Source organism: Phocoena sinus, chromosome 16, assembly GCF_008692025.1.
Source record: "Phocoena sinus isolate mPhoSin1 chromosome 16, mPhoSin1.pri, whole genome shotgun sequence".
Taxonomy (NCBI): Eukaryota; Metazoa; Chordata; class Mammalia; order Artiodactyla; family Phocoenidae; genus Phocoena; species Phocoena sinus.
Window position 1 is genome coordinate 37,470,109 of NC_045778.1, and position 23,579 is coordinate 37,493,687.

Sequence of the window (23,579 nt, forward strand, 5' to 3'; positions counted from 1 at the left end):
CTCTATCCTTGGCTCACAGAGCAGTTAAGCCAGCTAAAAAGTACAACCTTATCCTTTCTCCCGATTTCCTGGGAAACCATTTTTGAAAGTTTTTTCAAGTCTCTTAGGGGTGATATTTATATCTCCAGGATGTTTTTTATTTCAAAAAACGTCAGGGAGACCTGGTTGATGCCAGGGACCCTGGAATTCTAGGGAAAATGGAGATAGGTAAGATCGTAGGTGCCCTTTTTAGCTCAATTCTAGCCATTTTGGAGAACAGTAAAAATCCACCCCCGGCTTCCTTCAGAGCAGTGGATGTGAGGAAGGGCAGAGAGGAGGCTTGCTGGTGTCCTCCCCGGATACTTAAGTGGAGGTCACCAGTACCTGCTCTGTCCTCCATGGGGAGCATGGCTTCTCCCATGAAAGCCAAACAGCAACAAGTTTATTTAAAATTTCATATTTTTAAATCACCTTATGTTTCCCAAGCATTTGGGCCCCATGTTAACATATCAGGTAGGTGGGTCAGGTTAAATCATCTCCTTTTCCAGGTAAGGAAACCATGACCTGGAGAGGCAATCATTTGCACAAGTCATCGGAGTGAGAGTGGGGCAAGGCTTGAAGGCTGCACCCCCCAGGCCGGGGCTTATCCCACCACAGAACGCAGAGCCCAGCATGACTCCATCCTCACCCTGCAGGATCTGCCCTTCCTTGGCTGCTGGCCCTCCGGGAATGATGGATTTCACGTAGATACCTCCACAGAGCACACTTGTGTTAATGCCACCCTGGAAAACACAATGAAAAACTCACCACCCATCTGCCCCATCCTGAAGGGGCCTCCCCCACCTCCCTGACTCAGAGTGCTCCCATCTGCCTTCCGCTCTATCCCATCACCTCATCTCCATGTGACACCATCTTATATATTCACTTGTTTGTTTAGGCTTTATCATCCACTGAGCAGAAGGTTAGATGCTCATAAGAAGTATAACGATATGAGCTGTGTGAGGGAGCTGTGTCATATCCAGCCCAGCACTGGCCAATGGCAGGTGCTCAGAAATGAGTCACATCAATGTACCACATCATCGCTCCACAAGCAGTGACCAGCAAAAGTGGATACCACGATAGGCCCAAAGGCTGGTGCCATGCCTGGCATATTCTGTATCCTTTTGTGTTGGTTTGTGGATACAAAAGCAGAATTCAACCACACAGTATTTTGCAACTTTTTTTTTTAACTTAACAATAGATTATGAACATCCTTACAGGTCACTAAAGATCTAACTTTATCTTTTTCTTCTAATTTTTCCATGTATGTATACACACATACATAAAAATTTTTACATCAGTGGGATTATATAATATCATTCTTGTACAATTTTTATCCTTCCTCCTCCCGGGTCTGCCAGATGGAGCTCAGAAACCAAATGCAAAGTGTCTGTCCCAAATGGAGGTCTTACCAACCTGACGACCAGGGGCCACCCCATTCACCTTTGGCTTGTGTCCCTGAAGCTCCACAATGCTACCCTCTCCTTATTGTCCAGCATAACCATAATTCCACCCACACTGCTTGGAGTGTCTGCTCTTCCCAAGTCTGCCATTGGTCTCCCAGTTTCACTTTGAACTCCCATCCCTCACTGAGGGCGCCACTGACTTTCTTGGTTCATCACTTCTGACGTGTTGCTTGTACTCAGTGATCACTGGGTTATCAGAGATTGGCATATGAGTGCAATGCCCACCAAGACTCCAGATGAACATCTTTCAACTGTTTACTTTCTAAGCTCTCCTAAGAATTCTTACAGTCACGCTGAATCCAAGTGTCCCATCTTCTTTAACCAGCTCCACGAAGTAGATTTCACTGGCATTGTTTTCTGAAGGTGATAGAGGACACGAAGAACCAGTACCCTGCCACGAATGAGCAAACAAAAAGAAAGAAGAAGTGAAGGCACTGGCCCTGCCTAAGCAGATGGCACCTCTTAGCTCTCACCTGCTCTCAGGAGCCAGCAGCATTGCACACCAAAAAAAAAAATCATAAGTTTCAGGGCTGGGCCAACAGGGAATTCACTCTCCACTTAATCAGCTCCTCCCCATATGACTTTGCACCTGTCTCTTGGTCTCTCCAGACTTCTTCCCCAATCCACAGAACTGCAATGAGAGATCACCGTCTAACAGTGAATATGAATGATGCCCAGCACATAACAGGGTCTCAGTAGATTCCCCCTGTTTCTACTCATGATGCAAATATCGTTATGAGAACTGAAGTCATCTAGACACTCCCTGGTAGCTTCACACATGACACCAGTCAAGTGAAGGCATGCTGGATACCAGATACACAGCAGCTTCTGGAGCAGAAGAAAACCTCAGGAGGACCTTCAATCATCTCTAGCAAGGGTAGCTATACTGGGTCTCTACTTTACAGTGGTTGAATTCTTGAGAGAAGAACAGAAGAGAGTATTTTCTACCTCATGCCAGGCATTTTGCTTGGTGCTGTGACATGCATGTCATGTTGATTCATCCGTCCAGTCATGCTACGAGATTAACTGAGCACCAAGAGAAGGTGTACATCCCCATCCTGGGTGATGGAGGAGAGCTGACACAAGGCCTGCTTTCAAAGGTGTGGGCAAGCAGTTAAAGAAACCGATGAGGAGAGCTAAGCACCTCGGGGCTAGAAACAGCGGACGCTCTTAACTTTCCTGAGCCTGAGGAGCGAGAGGAGGGATGGCTGATGGAACTGAGCGAGTGGTAAAGAGCTCGAGGGCAAAGAGCTCCTAACAGGAGCTGTGTTCTTCAGCAGAGGGCCACAGCCAACCTGAGCACAGGCAGGGTGACAAGCCAGTACTCACTTATCCGCCAGCTGCAGGCTCCCACTAGACTGTGAAGTAAGAGAAAACCTATATAGTGGTCTCTGCCCCCCACCCCTGGCACAGAGCTCCTTCAACCCTTGTAATTTCCTAAGTGATGTATGTGGAATCTAAAAAAACAAACTCAGAAGCAGAGTAGTGGATTGGTAGTTGCCAGAGTGAGGGCGAGGGGTGGGCAGTGGGGAGTATGGGTGAAGGTGTCAGAGGGTACAAATTTCCAGTTATAAGGTAAATAATTTCTGGGTATGTAACGTACTGCATGGTTACTATAGTTAGAAATACTGTATTGTATATTTGCAAGCTGCTAAGAGAGTATATCCAAAACGCTCTCCACACACACACACACACACACACACATACACACACACACACACACACACACACACAATTTTAACTCTGTGAGGGGATGGACCTGCTAACTAACCTTGTTGTGGTAATCATTTTGCTATATATGTGTGTGTGTGTCTATATACATATGTACATATGTATAGACACACACATATATGTCAATTATATCACAATGAGTGATAAAAAAAATAAAATACAGGGATGTCTAAATTTTTTTTAAAAATTCCTAAGTGATAGGAGACTAGGAGCATCTTTTGTTCTAATATTTGGTCTTTGACCTCAGTTCCTGACACAGAGCTCTCAAATCCCTTGAAATTTTCTGGGTTATAAGAATGCCTTTTGTTCTAAAGAGGGAACTCTGGTTCCTGCGTAGCTTCAGGATGGGGGCTGGTCACCAGAAAACCAAGCCATGATTAGAAGCTTGAAACTTTCCACTCCACTCAACCTCCCATCCTCTGGGAAGGCAAGAGGGGCTAGAGATTGAGCTAATGATCCACTATGCCTGCGTGCTGAAGCCTCCATAAAAATTTCAAAAGTATGGGATTCGTAGTTTCCAGGTTCATAAACACATCTATGCAGAGTACGGCACACCCCAACTCTACAGGGGCAGATGACGCTGCTCTCAGGACCCTTCTAGACCTCACCCTATGCATCTCTTCCTCTGTCTCCTCCCTTGTACCTTTAAAACATCCTTTATAGTAAATCAGCGATAGCAAGGAAAGTGTTTTCCTGGATCCTGTGAGCTGCTCTAGGAAATTAACAAACCCGAGGAGGGGGCCATGGGGACCTCCAATTTGCAGCCAAGTCAGACAGAAGTGTGGGTAACCAGGGGACGGACAACTTCATTGTCATCTGGAGTGGAGGCTGTCTTGAGGGATGGGTCCTTCACCTGTGGGATCTGGTGCTAATTCCAGTCTGTTAGTGTCGGAATTGCTTGATGTGGAAAACCCACCCAGCTGGTGTCAGAGTGTTGTGAGTGGGGTAGTAGTGTGAGATAAAGGAAAACAACTCTCTTTTCCTAGACACAGGGCTTCTGGGCAGAGCCAACCAGAAGACAGAGGGCTGACACAGTCTGTGAGTGTCAGCTCCACGGGGCCCAGAGAAAAACGGAGAGAGGTCTGGAGGGGCAAAAGGAGACCTTTCCATCCAGTGTCTAAGGAAACACAGCTGGAGTCTGGCGGCCCTGGGACTAAAGCAGACAGTTCTCTGCATGCCAGAGCTGGCCTTTGTCTTCTTCCTCCTTGGTGTGTTGTCAAGAGCGAAGGCAATGAGTTGCAGCTTGAGGACCAACTAGAGACCAAGAATACAAGATGTCTGATTGTCCATGCGTGGCCCTCGGCAGAAGCCAGTTATTATCCGTCACAGTTAAAATTAGTGACCGAGGACACTGAAACCTCAAACACTGAGCCCTGGCACTGCGCTAGAAGCTTTGCCTTTTCCCCTTTATATTCTTCTCAACAACCTTGCACTGTAAGAATTTATTCCCTGACATGGCAAATAGAGAACAAAGAGGGACTTTGGAGCCAAGGCTGTTGGGCTCCACAGCCTGTTCTCTTTCCTCCAGATTCTAGAGAGTGAAGCAAGGGAAAGATTACCTTTAATGGTGGAGCAGACAGCTGAGGTCTCAGCCTGGGCATTAAGCTCTGAGTCCGAGCCATTTCCAGTTCTTCAATATTTCTTTCCTGGTCTTGTGTGTGTGATGAAAAACTTCCCAGGTGCCCGTTGCTCAGGCTGTCTGTAGAGAAGACCCCAGAGTTGGCCGTGCTATTCTTCTCCTCGCTTGAGGTATTTCCACAAACACCTATAAAAACAAGCCAAGAAGAAATCAACAGCTTGGAAAGGCTGGCGTCTCAGTGGCATTTCTATGTGGGGCATAGCATTTTCCTCCAATGACAGAAAGACCTTTTATAGCTGCTGGGAGCCATGTGAGTTTAGCACCTCATGAGAGATGATACATTTAGAATAGAGGAAGGGAAGATTCTGGATGTGTTCTTGAAACTTAAATAGAGCTTGTGTGACCCAATTATGAAAACACAGGAGCAACGGATGGTTATAATGGCAGTTCCCCCCTTTTAAGCTCTTGCCACATATGGGCACCACACACACACACACACACACACACACACACACACACACATATACACATATTTACGTACGGAAAGATATACGTATCTTTCCATGTTTTCAACATACCCACCAGGAAGGTGTGATCCCAGTTCAAACACAAGAAAGCAGAGTCAAAAGGATTACATCTTGCCCAAAACCCCACAACCACCATGTTGCTCTTAAAGCTAGCCTCTTCCAGAGTCCCTGCTGAGCACACCTGTAATCACCCTGTGATCCAAAGTTCACCATGTCTGGTTCTTTGGGGGGAACTTGGTACAAACCAGGTGGTGGACTCCCTATGGGTGAAGACTGGGCCACTGATTCCCATTTACCCCATGTCTGACCCTTGAGCTGGCACAGAGCAGAGGAAAGAACATGAGGTCAGGAATCACTAGGTAAAACCCTGGGGAAGGTAATTCACATTTTTGGACCTCAATTTCCTCATATCTAAAATAGAGATAATCTCAACTACCTCATAGGGTTGGTGAGGCTTAGAAATTAAATATAGAGAGATGTTTATACATGTAGAGAGAGAGAGAAAGAGATTACAGCTTAGTACATAGTACTAAGAGCCTCAATACGTGTATTTACCATGCATATGTTAATATCAGCTATTCAACAAATGTATATGGGAGGAAGGAACACAGATCTTCTTTACATCTGGATATGTAGTCACACAAGTAAGTTTACAACTTTTGATACAGACTCATTAGTACTCAGGAAAATGCCCAACTCACACAGTGGATAAACTTAATTTAATGAATCAGATTAGAAGTAGTTCAAGCCTAAAGGTATTCAGTAGAGAGTGGTGGGCCACCGTTCAGTAATGCCTTATTCCTGGCAATTTCTTTATTTTTAACATCTTTATTGGAGTATAATTGCTTTACAATGGTGTGTTAGTTTCTGCTGGATAACAAAGTGAATCAGCTATACGTATACATGTATCCCCATATCTCCTCCCTCTCGCGTCTCCCTCCCACCTTCCCTATCCCACCCCTCTAGGTGGTCACAAAGCACCAAGCTGCTTCTCACTAGCTATTCTACTGTCATTGTCCTTCTAGCAATGTTGTAAGCATCTGTTTATTTTCTTCCACACCCTCCACAAGAGACAAGGACAAGACTTACGACTGGATTAAAACGTCAAGCTGTGCAACGTATGTCCTGCCTAACGGAAATACAAGCTAGAACTTCTGCGAGTAACTAAAACTCAATCTGTAGTGGAGGGTGATGTCTGCTCCTGATGGGAAGTCTCTCTGCCTTGTCTTTGATCTCCAGTCTAGAGCACATGCCCCAACAGCAGCCCAACCAGATAGAAACTCACGGCGGTCAAGCCTCTGCCCACAGTGACCAGCCAGAGTCACTGTGGAAGCATCTTCCTCCAACAAAGGTGGCAGCTGTTTCGAGGAACCCCAACTGTGACCAGGCAGAGTTACCAACAGGTGACAGGGGCTCCAGGATGAGAGGACACGTAATTCACAGGCACTGCGGGTACTCCATCATCTGAAACTCTAAAGTGAGGTTGGAGCCTCGCAGACTTTGGGTGCCAGTTTTGGACATCCCCACCCCAGCAGGCCATCCTTGACGCTGAATGGACCCCAGCTCAGCTGCATTATGTTTCCTGATTTTAAAAATAGGATGGTTTGATCGCTCCCCTCTGTCCTTTCCTGTGCAAAGTATGGAGGGAAATACAAGGACAGCTAAAACATTGTGGGAAGAACAGTGACAGTGTAGGAAATCCAACAGAGCAGTGTGTTGGGGCAGGTGCTGTGGAAGGGCCGGGCTAGCCCCTGGGTCAGGTCCAAGCACAGGATGAAAGGCGCATGGCTAAGGCCCCAGCTTTGCCAGCCCCCATCCCCCCACAGCTTCTGGACGAAGGGCAGATGCAGCACCTGGAAAGCCACCTGGTGATGGTGTGTCCATGTGCAAGAGTGAGACAGGGCATGTGGTTTTCAGAGGCCAAGGCCAACGGGGTGACTGTATTTAGGACCAGAAAATGCTGGCTGGTGTGACATGAAGCATTTCTGTACATGAGAGGAGGTTGTACAAAGCTCCTAGAGTGTGGGCCTGGCTTTGTAGGCAGCCTTCTGGAAAATGGCAGGATCACCCAACCAAAATGCTGTGGTGAGCCCGGGTAACTGGGAGGGAAAGGGATATTAACATCCCCCCATTACCACCCCAAACCTGACCCAGATAAACAGAGTCATCTTATCCTTCAGTACAGGCAATTGTTGGCTAGCTATCTAAAGGACGAATAAAATCATCTTTAAAAAAAAAAAACAACCTTTACTCTTTGGGTTGATCTCTAACATGCTGAGTCTTAACCAAATTAGAACAGAACGCTTGTTATGCACTTCAGCTTCGAGAACAGCCCCCTGTCTCCTTCCCACCGGATTCCACGACTAAGCCCCAAATATGTAGAATTACTGCAGTAGCCACTTTCAATAAGGACTTGGCTGATAGAAAGAGTATCCTCCCTGTCATGCGAGAAGAGTGGCAGAAAAACACACAATAGCTGCATCTAATAAAGAACTAGAGCAGGCTTCTCCCATTCAGCAGGACAAGCAATGGTAGAACCCATTCTGCCCCTGAAATTGCAGAGTTTATTGATTTGTGCCAAAGCCACTATCACGAGAGAGGTAATACAAAAGACCTACACGGACTTAAAGCCCCAGTACTCTGTTTGTAAAAATGTACTCCTTAAAAATAAAGGAGGCTCTCAGCTTCTGAAAGGGGGTTAAGACATACCTTTTGACTGAGAAATGATTAATTCTATGTTGTCAGGAGAATTCTGAATCATTCTAACAGCCATGTCGAATGTGAAGCCCTCCAGACTGATGTGATTCAAGGCTAATATCTGCCCTCCTGGAAACATAAGACATCTCAATAATCCCATCAAGGAAATGAGAAAGAGCAGTTCCTTAAAGCAGCATCTCTGGCAATCAAAAATGACATACCTGGTTTGATCTTTTTAGCTTTTTCAGCTGGTCCCCCAGGTATAATAGAAGATATAAAGATGCCAGGATCAACTTTGCCTACATCTTCTCCCTCATTGATGACAAAACCTATAATCCAATTATATGAAAGAAGATGATACTTAATGATTTTGCAGCTCAGAGAGGTTAGGTTATTTGCTTGAGATCACACAGCTACTAAGTAGCAATGCTGATATTTGTACCAACAGCTCTTTCTACTCTGCCATGACAGATGGAGAAAAGTGGATTGTCCCGCATTCATAAGCACAACTACAGCTAGGAACATTATGTATTATTGTTCCCATACATAATCAGATCGGAAAAAAAAAGATGATTTTTAATGAAGTAACCCTTCTCTTCTTAAGGGTCTTCGAATGTGGTAAATAGTAAGAGGTGAAAAAGATTGACTACTCTTCCCCATCCCTAAGAATCTAAATATGCTAGAGAAAGATTATTACGTGGTATTAGACGGAAAAGCCTTTTTCTATCTTATACTTAGATTTTCAAGATCTGCACCCCAAAACCTGATCAGGCCTAAAAGGAAACTTTGACCCCAACATCCCATTGCTGGTTAGGGACATTTAAAGGGAAGAAAAAGAAGTGATCACTGAAAAAGTCAAATTGGGAGAGGACAGGCAGGAAAACGGAGTAGAAAAGTCTAAAGGGAAGATGGCACACACCTCCCCTCTGCCCAGACGGAAAGACTGGGTCCCCCCTGCCAGGAGCCCTCTTACCAAAACCACGGCGTGGATCCCGGCTCAGTGCCACGTGCACAATTTCTCGATCTGGTTCGGCTGTAAAGCTCCTTCTCCTCTTATTTTGTGGCCCTGGAAGTGGAAACAAAGCCCCACATTGTGCTTTTCCCCCAAATTATCAGAGACCTAATACAAAAGGTGTGAACACTATTTCACACACACGCACAATGCTGGGCATGGATGGCTGAACACATACTCTTTTTTTAAATAAGTTTTTTAAATTTATTTTACTGAAGTACGGTTATCTACAATGTTGTGTTAATTTCTGCTATACAGCAAAGTGGTTCAGTTATACATATATATGCATTCTTTTCATATTCTTTTCCATTATGGTTTATCACAGGATATTGAATATAGTTCCCTGTGCTATACAATAGGACCTTGCTGTTTATCCATCCTATATATAATAGTTTGCATCTGCTAATCCCAAACTCCCAATCCATCCTTCCCCCAGCCCCCTCCCCCTTGGCAACCACAAGTCTGTTCTCTACGTCTGTGAGTCTGTTTCTATTTTGTAGAAAAGTTCATCTGTGAACACATACTTCTGACCCTCACCAGGTCAGTGTTGGCTCATCAAGGGCAGAGGCAAAGGTAGGTGGGCCATGGTGCTTGCTCTGCAGGACTTACTACAGCTATTCTTTTTTCTGCATTGGTCTTGGGACAAGACAGAATCTGAGCAGAGGTGACCTTGCTGGCAGTGAAAACTGAAACTAAAGTTGGAGCACAGAGATGAGCCAGCAAAGCCTTCCCGTCTTGGGCCCCTAACAGTAGGGGGTGATATGGCCCTGCAGCCCAGAGCAGGGTTCCCCCAGCTTGGGTCTTGGAGGGGACCCAATGCAGAGCCCTGACGGGCAATCCAGTGTTGACCACAGAGCACGTGGAAAAATTCCCAAAGAGTGACCTGCCCTCCAGCGTTTTCCACATCGCTCCCTCCCCCAACGGACCATGGTGGGACCTGCACACAGTTCATGGTAAAGAGCCACCTGGTGGTATTCCAGATCCAATCCCAGGCTTAACACTTATCAAATATAAATATCTTCTCTAGCTCAGGAATCTCTTTGTCTTTATGTCCCACTGGGGACCTGCCTGGAGGATATATGACAGAGGGGAATGCCGCCTGCCCTGTATATGTTTTCTGGTGAGTAGTGGGAGGATGATATTCTGGGCCCATATGAAGAGTTGTAAAGAAAATGAATGATACGTTTATCCAGCCACGCCCCTCCACAGCAGGTATTCCTCACGCTGGAATCGAGCGCTGGGAATCTTCACCAGTGCTAACACATTCAGAATCTATGTGCTCAGCCCAAGCCAAAGGTGGACATCATGGGCTTTTCCCAACCATAAGTAGTTTTGTTCTTTTTTTAACATCTTTATTGGAGTATAATTGCTTTACAATGGTGTGTTAGTTTCTGATGTATAACAAAGTGAATCAGCTATACACATACATGTATCCCCATATCTCCTCCCTCTTGTGTCTCCCTCCCTCCTGCCCTCCCTATCCCACCCCTCTAGGTGGTCACAAAGCACCGAGCTGATCTCCCTGTGCTATGCAGCTGCTTCCCACTAGCTATCTATTTTACATTTGGTAGTGTATATATGTTCATGCCACTCTCTCACTTCGTCCCAGCTTACCCTTCCCCTCCCCGTGTCATCAAGTCCATTCTCTACGTCTGTGTCTTTATTCCTGTCCTGCCCCTATGTTCTTCAGGGCCTTTTTTTTTTTTTTTAGATTCCATATATATGTGTTAGCATACGGTATTTGTTTTTCTCTTTCTGACTTACTTCACTGTGTATGACAGAATACTCTGGTTTTCTTCAGATCGAATAAATCTTTCACCTTCTACATAAGTAGTTTTGAGATTAATGGAAAAGCAAAAAGATTGTGAACATTATTGAGGAAGCAAAATGAAGTAGTGGCAAAAGATTGAAAGCAAGAGTCACGTGTAAGGTTTCCTTTACCCCAAGCCCACGGCTTGGCCCGTACCTGTGTGCGTGCTCTGAGCAGGCCGTCCAGAGAGAGGGTCACAAGTCGTTGGCTTCTGGGTCAAACAGATGTGCTCCAGCTGCTCGTGGCCAGGGCAGGGCCTGCAGGGAAAGTCAACAAGATGAGGTAAGATGCCCCTAGAAGGCAACTTCCTGCCATTCTGAGTGTGGGTGGTGGGAACATGCTCATCGGTCAACAGATACATAGACAGACCCCATCAAGGGCCGATCTGGTTATCAGAAGTACACTGGAAAGAATGGCTTTGGGGGCTTTCTATCTTAGAGGGGACCCTAGAGTCACCCAGGCCCCCTATGAACCTCCCACTATCTCTCCTTTGAGTTGAATAAGCAGCCCTTCCAAACCTCCATTTCCTTAACCAGAAAATAAGAATATTCTTATTTCCTAGACTTGTGATGGCCCCAAAATGAGGTAGTAGGTATAAAGTACTCATGCTTTTAGTGGGTCCTGATTTTTCTGTTGTTTGCTTTTTCAGCTGGGCCAGCCATGTTCCAACACCTCCACTGTGATGTTCCAGCACCTCCACTGAGGGTTTCACACAGTAACTTACCTGCTTGATCCTTGCAGATACTGGAGTTGGCTACCCCCTAGTAATACTGAGCTGAAAACAAGAATCTTTCATGCCGGCATTCAGTTGGCTTTGCCGAGCCAGCATTCTAGCAAACAAAGGATGTTCTAGGCCCTAGAAGAATAATGAATTAAGTGGGGACCCTGCCTGACCCACAGGGTCAGCTCTGCTCAAGATAAGCTACATCCAGGGATGAACAAAGTAGAGAGTGAGCAGAAAGAACAGAGGCAAAGCCACAGGACTTAGAGTCCTGGAAAAAGCCAGCACTGGGCCTCATCTGAAGAAGGAAGGCCAGGAGGTCGACCATCTGAACAGATCCATCAGCCCTTCATCACCCAGGTTGGCCCCAACCTCAGGGAGCCCACACCTGCCCCACTGCTTTAGGCAGCCGGCCCAAGGCAGGGATGGGTGCTGCCACCGCACCTCTCACTGCAACCTGGGATCAGTGATGCCCGGTGCTCCGGGCACAGAGCCTGGCGCTGTTCAAGGGGCCAGACCTAGAAAGGGAAGAAGAGGAGCGATGGGGGAGAGAAGGCAGATGCAGGGCGAGGGACAAGCGCAGGGCTGCTCTTCAGAGATTAGGGAGAAGGCCTCACTCCAACTCAGCTCCTGTTTATACTGTGTATTTCAGCAAGTTCAGCCCAAGTTGACTGAGATCCGACTAGAAGTCAGGCCCCGGGCTGGCAAGGGACCGAGGGTAAAGGTGAATCAGACATGGGCTCTGCCTTCTGGGAGCTCCCAGCCCACTGCGAGTTGCAGGATGGGTGCCTTTCATGCCATCTAGAGCTGACCTAAGTGCCCAGGGAGAGGCTTTGGCAGAGCACTCCTGGGTTTCAAAGAAGGAGATATCCCAGCAGACCCAGAGGGGCCAAGAAAGGCCACAAGGGAGGGCCTCTGGAGAAAGGAAGGGATTTTCTGCCTTAGGCTGCCACTGCCCATGTGATCCAAGTCACACGTGCAAGTCTATTGTTTAAAAAGGATAAAAAGCAGCACCTACTGCAAATCACAGAGACTAACACTGTGTGATTCCACTTGTACGGTAGAGTGAGGTCCTTAAAGTAGTCAAATTCATAGAAACAGAAAGTAGAATGATGGTTACCAGGGTCTCAGGGAGTAGGGATGGGGACTTGTCTTTTAATGGTCATAGGTTCAGTGTGGCAAGATGAGAAGAATTCTGGCTGCACCAATGTGAATATACTTAACAGTACGCCGCTGTCCACTTAAAAATGGTTAAAAGGGTGAATTTTATGTTATGTATATTTTACCACAATTAAAATAAGCTTTTAAAAATGCAAACCTAAAGAAAATAATGCCATTTACTGAAAGTCTCCGCATGCTGGCCTCAGAGCTGAGGAGGAGACAGGCACGTCACTGTTCTCTGGAAGTTCCCCGTTTACAGGACAGACAGATGCACGTGGATGTCGGGGTGGAGGGGCCCTGGGGGCAGCTGCTTGAAGGCGAGCCAGTGGTGCTGGCCAGGGCAGTCAGGAAAGGCTCACAGAAAAGGTGCCATGAAGTACGTGGGGCAGGGATTGTATGTCAGGGTTGGCACCCTGATGGCATCCCCGATCTAAGCAGTGCTGAGCACACAGCTGCTCAGGCTCGACACTGGGAAGCGGGTCCCATCTCTTGCGTGTCAGTGTCTGCATGCCGTCCCATCCTTCCCGTCCTGGCTCTGGCCCGCTGGTCAGCAGCACCACCTGCTCCTGCCACACGGGCCCTCTGCTTGTCACCTCTGTGAGCGCCATGAAGCAGGGGCTGTGTCCGTCCTGCCCACTGCTGAGTCCTCAGTGCACAGCTCGGGGATGGCACACAGCAGACACTCAACCAATTTTTGTAGCAAGAGGAACTGGGCCTTCGCTCATGGCATTCCTGCCTATCTCCCCTCCTTCTCACTGTGCCCAAACCCATGGTTGGTCAAGACCCGCTGTCACTTCCCCCATGCAGCCCTCCTCTGTCCCCTTATCTGGAAATCACCTCACTCTCGGGGGAGCGATAAAGCTGTATCTGTGTCTGCCTTAAACATTTAACCATTCTATCCCCTTTAAGAGGGTTTGTGTTCCTACCTTCTCCCCTAGAGACTAGGGGAAGGGCACCAACATTAGGACACTCATCACAGACTCATCCCATCTTTAGAGTTCTATAACACCATTTAATTCCCACAGCCACCCAGTGGGGTGGGCATCACTGCTCCCACCACTAGACAAATGAGGAAAGAGAGGCACGGGTGTTACAAACAACTAGCACAACACCACACGCAGCAGACAGCTGAGTAGGTGTAGGTGGATTTCCACGGCATTGGGCTCGTTCCAGCGCTCTGCCTGAAGGGGACCCTGGGCTGGCTGATCTTTGCACCAGCCACAGCAAGGATGATGCACTTCTCATCCGTGCACAGGGATGACAGAGCCGGATGGATGCAGCCCTTGTCCCACCTCAGACCGGCCAGAGCAGTGGTGGGCAGTGCCACCTGAGCTCAGCCTCAGCTCGTGCTGATCTAGCCTCAGATATGGTCCTCCTTCTGCCCTAGAGCTTCTTGAGCGTCCTGGGCATCTCACACACCCCCTCTATCCCCCCACCTTGCCCAACGGTATAGGAGAGTTCATACCTCCCACAGACAAGCTTGCACCAGCGCGGGATGGGAGCCGGTGCACAAGTGTCCGCTCCCTGGTCCTTCAGACAATTCTGGGAGGACTTCTGTGCACTTCTCATGGCATTAAGCCCTGGCTGCCCACAGCAGCTATCTTGATGACACTGCCCCCTTTCTTTTCACTTTCCCTCCTCCCCTGTCTCACTTACCCTGCTCACTCCTGCTTCTCAGCATCACCTCCACAAAAACCACCTGCACCCAAGTCATTGTCTTGGGCTGTGCTTCTGGGGACCTTCTAGATGGCCAAAGACCCTAGATTTCCCTTTTCATGGACGGTGACCCATAACCTCTGACGTGAGTTACTAAGGGTTGTGAAAGTCAGGCATTCATAAACTAAAATTAGAGGAGAACCAGAGATTGCTGAGGACTCCAATTCAGCTTCCTGTTGAGAAGGCTGGCTGCCATGCAGTGCTGCCAATCCCCTCCTGTGCGTGCCCACTGGCAGGTCACTGGAAGGGTGCTTTGCAGTCAACACATTCTCAAGGTGGCCTTGAGCTAGTCATGGCTTCTTCAGGCTTTTAATCTATAAAGTGCTATAAAGTGCTATCAGTTTGAATGACGGATTAAAGATGGCCACATATGCTTTGACACTCCTACATCAGGAGGTGGGGTCTGTTTCTGCTGCCCCTGAATCTGTGCTGACACGTGACTACTTTGACCAAGAGAGTATGGCAGAAGTGACCATGTGCCAGCTCCAGGCCCAGCCTTTCAGGAGACTGGCAGCTCGACTTGGGCCCTTGGAGCCCTGAGCTGCCGTGTAGAAGCCTCACTACCTTCCACATGGAGGCACCACATGGAGAAGGGCCTGAGACCACACTGGGATTGAGAAGGGCCCAGCTGAGCTCACCATCCCAGCCATCCCCACTGAGGGCCTGGGCACATGTACAACACAGTCCTGGAGCCTCCAGACCAGTCCTGATGAGTACCCTCAAGAAAAGCAGAAGAATCGCCCAGCCAAGCCTTGCCTAAATTTGTAACCCAGAAAATCGTGAAACAGAATAACAAAATGCATGTTGTTTTAAGTCACTATGCTTTGGAGTTGTTTGTTACACGGTAACAATAATACATAGTTCTGCTTCATCATTATTGAGTTAGTTTGCAGTGCGTGGAGATGCATATTTGCATCAACAAGATCTGGAGCAGTAATTTTCTAAGAATTACTTTAAGATATAATATATGCATTGCCATTCAAATCAATCACCCATACCCTCTTGCTGAAGCAGATGTATAACTCATTCCAAAAAACAGCTCCCTCCCACAGCCCCCTTCATTGGTCCTGTGCTGCTTGTGAATCTGTGCTATTTATAGAACTGGTAATGTAAGTGCAATTCAACTTCGAGGCTATTTTAAAATTTGTGGATCATTATGTTATAATGTGAAGTTGTGTTGATGAGCTCATTATTTTCCCTTGCAAATTAAATCGCAAGCAATCCATCAAAAGAGAACGCATCGGCAATGTAGAGCTTAGGAGTACAGACTCCAGGGCCAGCTGTGTGTGTTCAAGTCTCACGCTGGGAGAGAACAGAAAGTACTTCACAGGGTTGCGAGGGCTAATGTAGTTGACGGGTACAGTGCCTAGAACAGTACCTGGCTAAATAGCCTATCGCAACTTGTTTATTTTGTCCCCTTCAATTTTGTAGCATCACCTAGCTCTTTCTCCACCAAAAGATAGAGCAACGCAGCAGGGAGACAGGGGATGTCTGTCCCGTGTCTAGCATAGATCTGGCCCACAGCTGCCCTTCGGGAAATCTCCGTGGATTTAGTTGATAATTACCCAATGAATGCATACTCCCCTTAGACATTTGACATCCTTTAAACAACGTCTTCACGTATGGATTACTCCAGAGCACCGAGTACATGATGCTTTGGGCCCACAGAACAGATATGTCAAACCCACCTGCCTCTCAGCCCTTGCGCCCTGGTCCCCTTGCTGGTGTCCACAGTGAAGTTATCCAGTGACGTGGGTAGCAGGCCTCCTGCCGCACCCTCCAGCCCGGGTACAAACAGCGCATTTTCTGAGCACGACAGTCTCTGGATCCAAGTGAGCGGCTTGGACTGGGCCAGGTGTGCAAGACTCAGACTGGCCATTTGCACACACTTATCATAGTCTGCAGTGTGGGAGAAACAGATAAACATAAATACAAGAATGATGCTGGCCCCATCGCTCTTGTGGCAGCCACACATCACAGGCCCCAGGCTCTGTCCCGGCTTTTCTTTGTCTGCATGGAGGGGCCTATTTTTCCTCATGCTAGCTCGTGGAGCTCCTATGATTAGCCCTGAGAACGCCACGTCTGCCTAATTAGTACTGACTAAGGAAAGAAAACTCAGACACACAGGAAGGAGGAAACAAGATGCCCTCCATCCCCTGGCAGCTGACAGGCCTTGGAGCCATGGTTCACGGCAGTGTCACAGCGCCAGCAGAGCCTTGTATAAAATTAACCGCTGTCATCCGCTCTGCTCGCTGCCTTTACAAACCATCCTCCAAACGTTGTTTTAACAAATAGGTCTGCAAACTACCTGAGCTCCCAAGATTACGCTCTGCCCTGTGGAATGTAATCTTTCATCTCTACACGGCTTAGTTTCCTTGGTAATAATATTTAAGATCCGATTTTCTGAAATATGAATACGGATCAGATGTGTTGTCTCCCAGCTTTCACACTTCCCTTCCTCCCTTCCTGCAGAAAGAGGTAATAAATGATTCTAATGAGCCCAGGAATGTGAGTGGTTCTCACCACTTCACTCTTCACGTCATTCGTAGGAAACTGGATTTGATAGATAGATTCCTTGAATTAACTAGGATTTACACAAAGCCCAGTTTGTATTTTGAAAAAAGTAAATGATGACTGTGTTCCAACCATCTGTTCCCTGTTAAAACCAAGAAGGAAAGAATGCTCGGGCACACGGCGTTTGTATGGCTCCAGTTGTACGTGTGTTTGTGTGTGTGTGCGTATCTAAAGCACAGTGAAATGCCTTCACTGATAGCATGCCCATGAGCATTTATTTCCTCAAGCAGACAGCCCCCCTTTCCTGCAATGGTGCCTGGTTCATTGTCGGGACTGTGCCCACTGAAAAAGGTAGACTTTAAAAAATACTTTTTGAGAACGTTCTGTGTCTAGGAGGCATTAGGTACCATCATTCACATACAGTAGGCAAGGAAGAAAGGAGGACTAAAAGCAAAGTGAATATGACCTGCAGCTTTTGCAGAAATTGTCCAGTATCCGACTCCAGAGCTTGGACCCGCTCAGACACATAGCAGCAGTGACTGTAACATCCACACCAGCAGTTCACACATCCCGCATGCTTGTTACATGCCAGGCCCAGTGGTAAGCATGTTATCTGCATTGTCACATTTAATCCTCACAATAACCCTGTGGGGTAGATATTATTATACCCATTTTATAGATGAGGTAAAGTGAGGCTAAGAGAGAGTTCACAATTTGCTCAAGGTCCCAGGGCTTGTAGGCGGTAGAGCAGGACTCACACTCGGCTGACTCCACAGTCCACGCCAGAAAATGGACGTATAGAGGACATGGAGATACAAACAGTAGCACAGGAGATTCATCTGAAGCATGCCCGGCCCTCTGATCGCTAAGGTTTAAAGGGATAGTGATCTTAGCTTTAATTGTGGTGTATTAATACCCGCAGGGGGACATTTCACGGAAAGAAAGTGGTGAGAGGGAGAGGCTCAGAGAAGTTTAATGGGTTTCAAGGGAGCCTTCATATAGAGGTTGGAGGTGCAGGAAGAAGGGGCTGCCCCCTGGGGGAGGAGGGCTCCCAGAAGGTAGCAGATGAATGAGAGCATCACAGCCCTGGGTCCTGAGCAGGGCTTTGTCCCCGCAAGAAGCTGGAGAACAACAGGGCACTGGGGAGGATGCTCTGTTAACAGGACAGATCACACAGTGAGGTCAGGGAATGAGAGCCTGGGTGTCTAACACTTAGCATCAGGCATTCAGCATGAAGCAGGGGGGCTCCTGGGGCTGGTGGGGTTGGTGAGAAGTGCTGTTATCATTATTAGGCCTTAGCTTAGTGGGGTTCAATTGGCTGGACAAATGGTGCAGGAAGGATTGATTGGTAGGTAGGAGAGCCAAGAGTTGATAACCTTTCAGGAATGGAAGGAAGGGATACCAAGAATGTCCCAATGCCACTGACACGTCAAGCAGAGCGAATGGTTTCTGTCCACCGGTGGAGGGCGGGGGCAGGGAACTCACAGCCTAACTGTGGCACCAGGAAAGTAGCTGACAAATATCCAAATCAGTCTAGATGGCAAGGCTGAAGCCAAGGTTATTTAACAGAGTTTCAAGAGTACAAGAGCCAAGGAAAAGGTAAAGGGAACCAGGGCAGGATCCTGGGCAGCCACTGCAGATCTGCAGAGTCTCATAGCCACAAGCTCATGGAAGGCCCACCGGCATCCCTGCAGCCCCCTGCTATGCATCTGAAAGGGCTGAGTGAAGGCCTGTGGTCCCACTCTGCGATGCTGACAGATCCTGCCTGATTTAGCCCTGAATTTATGCACGTGTAAAAGCTTGTTGATTTTTCTCTCTCCCCAGGGAACCAAATATAACTATAGAGTAATATGCTTGTTTAGACACTTCACAGAAGAATGACTAAGAAACATTTGGAAAATGTCCAACTTCTTAACAATCAAAGAAATGCCAAATGAAACAACACTGAGAAATCATTTCTCCCCATAAATGAACAAAGATAAACATGATAATATCTATTCCAGCAAGGATGCAATGAAACAGGCACAATGATACTGGACATGGGAATGGCACTCAGGAAAACAGGAAGGGCCCTAAAAATGCCCCAACCTTCATACCCCAAATGGAACTGAAATCTACCTTAAAGAAATAATACACAATACAGAAAATTTTTCTTCCAATGATGTTTACTGCAATATTATTCATGTTATTGGAAAATGAAAAGCAAACTTAAAATCTAGAGGAATGATTAAGTAAATGATTGTATTTCCACACTAATCATCCATCCATGCATTCATTCAAAAAAACATGTAGTAACCATCTCCCACTTGACACACCTCTGTTCCATGCTGGAACCGTAAAGGTACGGGGACACTGTCCCTGCCCTCCAGGAGCTCCCAGCCCACTGCAAACTGGAGGCAGACACATCCACAAATAAAAGGGGCAGAACATTACAGGTGAGAAGACGGAGTCTGCACAAGAGAGGGAGTAGTCAACTCCACCTGGGAAGGGAGTACGGGGGCAGTCAATCGGGAGGAACTTCAAGGAGGAGGTTGTCCTTGAACTTATTCTTGGAGAATGAGGCTTATGTTGGTGGTCTGAGCCTGGAAGGAGGCAGGAACAGCATTGTAGGTGGAGGCCACACAAATGTTAGATTCCCCCAAACTCCTATGACGGTAGAATTTGCAGTTTGAGAAAATAGCATATTATGAGCGAAACAGGCTTAGAAGGACTAATTTTGCTAGTAAGCCCAAGGAGTCTTTATAAATATTTTATGTTCACTGATATCAGGCAATAAAATTGATATTGATGATGTTTCACACTGTATCTCAGCAGGTAAGACATAACTAATTTACATTCATTACCTCCAATTCCCTGGAAATATCATGGAAATGCTACTCTGCAATTTCAAAGAAATATTTATTTGGTTTCGCTGCAAATAATATGCCACGTTTGTTTTCTGTATTTGGTTCTACGTCTGAATGCTCAGCAATTTTGGTTCCTAGTTGATCCCCCGTCCCAGGACTGCAGGAGCCAGTGACACAGCTCCCCTGTGAATTGACTGACACCTAACAAAACCCCCCACAAGCAGGAGCTGCCATTACTAGTCACATGGAGCCATGAACGCCAGACACTCATTCTAGATGAGCTACAGACAGCACACACACTGTCCTGTTGGAGCGCAGCGCAAACCTGCCGGACGGCCAGTTGCTCAACTGAGGACACCAAGGCTCAGAGAGGGCAAGTGACCGGTCCAAAGTCACGCAGCTAGTAAGTGGCACCTCTCTGAGTCTGTTGAACTCCAGGCTCCACATTCCAAGCCTGGAGTTCCCAAACTTTCATCTGCATCCAGATCACCTGGGTTCTTTTTCGAATGTAGATTCTGATTCAGGGGCCTGAGGTTCTACATCCCTGGCAAGCTCTCAGGTGACGCACATGCAGAGACCACTCTGAGTATGAAGGGTGAAACCACTGTATTATATTGTGCCCTCTTATAAATGAATAGGAAATAATGGTGAGAGATCAACAGCAAACTCAAAGCCAAATATCTCTAGGTTGAGAAGATGGTGTCTACTCACCAGTTGTAACTCCGGGAGAGCTCATCCGAGCGTTAAATCCATGCTGGGCGCAGCAGAGGCCCAGTAAATATTTACAGGTCTTGGCTGAATCGGTGAAAAACATGTGCTTTTTCCCAGTGATGCTGCCTGTGATGATGAACTTCTTTCGCTGAGGGAAGCAAGCACAGACTTTAATATATCGTTTGATATATCGTTTGATCGTTCTTACCTATCCATTGAAGCACAACTGTCCAGAAAGTAGCCAAATGCTGGAGCCGTCGGTTGGATACCAATGTACTAGGCATCCGGAAGTGTGTGGATGTCTGACTGTGGCCCAATATTCTTTCTTAGATTAAAGACAACCCCTCTTTTTATTTTTTCCTTAATTCGTAAATCAAATGTTTCTTTATTGGGCAATTGCTATCTGCCAAGGAGTGTGCCAGGTGAAAAGAATATGAAATGCGTTCAGTACAGGCTTGGCCCTCAGCAAGCAGTGCATTGTGAAAGGCCATTAAATACACCTATAGTTTGCATTGTCCAAACGCCCAGAAATTGAAGGCAAAATCTCGGCTTGCATCATTATAGAAATGATAAAAGCACATCTGTATGCGCATGTTTCGTGCTATTATGTGCCAGGCTCTGTGCTAAATCCTTCCTGTGTATTAATTCATTTCATCCTCGAAGCTATAGAATGAGGGAGGTCCCATCATTATCCTTATTCTACAGATGAGGAAGCAGATGGAGACTCCTCGGAATGCAGCAGGAACTGAGGTCACATCACCAAGAAACGCTTCCCTACATTTATACCTTCAAGGTCCATGCACAAAGTGATAATATTTGTACAGCTCACTGTGATAAACTGGAGAGGATTATCTATACGGGGTTATCTATATGGAGCTTCCTGGAAAAACATCCGTAAATTTTTGCGATATAAAATTCTAAGAACAATAAAAAACAAAGTAATAGAGATTATATTAGATATGAATTTATATATAACTTCCAAATAATATCTCTATTCTAGATATTTCAGTAAGAACCTTGAGCTTGCTCCTATAAAGATAACTTTATAAATACAGGGTTTGTGCTTGAAAGGGCTCCCTGAAACTCCTGAACCTCTTTAATGCTGATTCCTTTTAATTCACGATAGTCACCATTCCTAAGAAATTCCATTCACACAGTCAGATATTAACAAAAGACAGATAACTATTCATTGCTTTTCCTCTAACTCCTTTTTATCACTAACCTAATTTCAGACAATTTGAGCATTCTCTAAATACCCTTTACTTATATTAATAAATGTAATGTTGAACCTATACTAATGTGAATGGATTCTGAATCCAACTGAACTATACTATACCTAGTATTTTTTTTGTATGATGTGTTTTCTCAAACATTCATAGATGCTGTCCTACTAGCCTTACTAATTCTTCCTTAGTATTCAAATTATAATCATGTCTAAATTCCGCTAGCTAATCATTTTATTCACACTTTTGCAAAGTTGAATATTTGCTTAGAATCCATCTACTTTTTCAGTATGCGTTGATATGTTTTCATACAGTCCTGACCACTCAGGTATTAAACATTTTAGATAAGTCATTTTTTAAAATTGAATAACTTGGGACTTCGGTGGCACAGTGGTTAAGAATCCACCTGCCAATGCAGGGGAAACGAGTTCAATCCCTGGTCTGGGAAGATCCCACATGCTGCGGAGCCACTAAGCCTGTGCGCCACAACTACTGAGCCTGCTCTCTAGGGCCCGTGAGCCACAACTACTGAAGCTCGCGCACCTAGAGCCCATGCTCCGCAACAAGAGAAGCCACTGCAATGAGAAGCCCATGCACCGCAACGAAGAGTAGCTCCCATTGGCCACAAAAAGAGAAAGCCCGTGTGCAGCAGCAAAGACTCAACGCAGCCAAAAAAAAAAAAAAAAATTAAATAACTGTTCTTGAACAAATCTGAAAAAAGAGAATTGTGTAGCACACACATGTGCTACTTCTTTCTTTGAGCTCATAAACTCTTGGCAAGGTCTCGTCCTTTTGGACCCCAGCGCCCTAAGGTGTCCCAGAGGGTGGAATTTCGATCTCATTTCTTGGCATGGAGCTGAAAACAGTCTTGACCGTAGCGGTTTGGATTTTTTTCCATTTTGATAACATCATTTAATGGGAAATTCATATCTGTAGGCCAACTTGCACACAGGCAAGCTGCTCTACGAATAAGATGATGTATAACTTGAATCCCAGGGTTTTCAGCGCAAACATGAAAAATGTATTTACATCCCTGCTGTTGCAGAACAAAAATACTTGGTGCTTCTGTAACATCATGTTTGTTTCTAAGCATGGTTTTACTATTTCAAATATTTCATCCCCAATAGTTTTATTGTTGCCGCTGTTCCTTCACAGCCTGGTTTCTTTGTTTGGTTTGATACATCTTTGCAGAATAATAAGATTCTTCCAGACACAAGCGGATGTGCCCTGAAGCTAAGGAAGTTGAAATCCCAGGCCTCTACTTGGGAAGGCCGTTTCCTGGGAGGGACCCAGCATATTTTCTTGTGTTCTTGTAAAACGTGGAAAGTAAGATGCTTTCTCTACAATCTGTTAAGACCACTGACTCTTCTTTCCACCGCAACTCAGTCTCACTTTTCTCACCATAGGTCATGTTGCATGGTGGGGAAGCAGATCTCACTAAGGAGAAGTTGAGATAGGGCTATATTTAGTGTAGATTTAGTGGGATTTATTTATGTGGTTTGCAGTCTCTTCTGCAGTAGTTTATTGCCAACCATCCCAGAATACTCCTTCCATTGGACCGACTCACCCAAAGTCTCAGCATAAAGATATAGGGCCAGTGGCCATGTGAAATTGACTGTGCCCTACAGTACCCAGCCCCAGAAGTATGCGGTGTCAGCACTGGAGGGGAACAAGGTTTAAAATACACAGAGCCACAATATCAAAAAAAAACAAACAACCCAATTAAAAAATGGGCAGAAGACCTAAGTAGACATTTCACCAAAAAAGACATACAGATGGCCAAGAGGCACATGAAAGGATGCTCAACATCACTAATCATTAGAGAAATGCAAATCAAAACTACAATA

General features: G+C 46.2%; 1 protein-coding gene across 1 annotated transcript in view; it reads right to left on the reverse strand.

Annotated features, from left to right (window-relative positions):
* Positions 1-506: 506 nt before the first annotated feature.
* The window catches only part of LOC116741292 (FERM and PDZ domain-containing protein 2-like), an 86,741-nt gene continuing 63,668 nt past the window's right edge, over positions 507-23,579 (reverse strand). The window contains exons 16-25 of the mRNA XM_032607584.1: positions 20,510-20,657; positions 18,782-18,790; positions 16,127-16,337; positions 10,997-11,097; positions 8,992-9,084; positions 8,240-8,347; positions 8,031-8,147; positions 4,775-4,980; positions 1,771-1,875; positions 507-761 (exon numbers count right to left, since the gene is read on the reverse strand). Coding sequence (XP_032463475.1) covers positions 507-761; positions 1,771-1,875; positions 4,775-4,980; positions 8,031-8,147; positions 8,240-8,347; positions 8,992-9,084; positions 10,997-11,097; positions 16,127-16,337; positions 18,782-18,790; positions 20,510-20,657 — 1,353 coding nt within the window. The remainder of the gene's footprint in view (positions 762-1,770; positions 1,876-4,774; positions 4,981-8,030; positions 8,148-8,239; positions 8,348-8,991; positions 9,085-10,996; positions 11,098-16,126; positions 16,338-18,781; positions 18,791-20,509; positions 20,658-23,579) is intronic.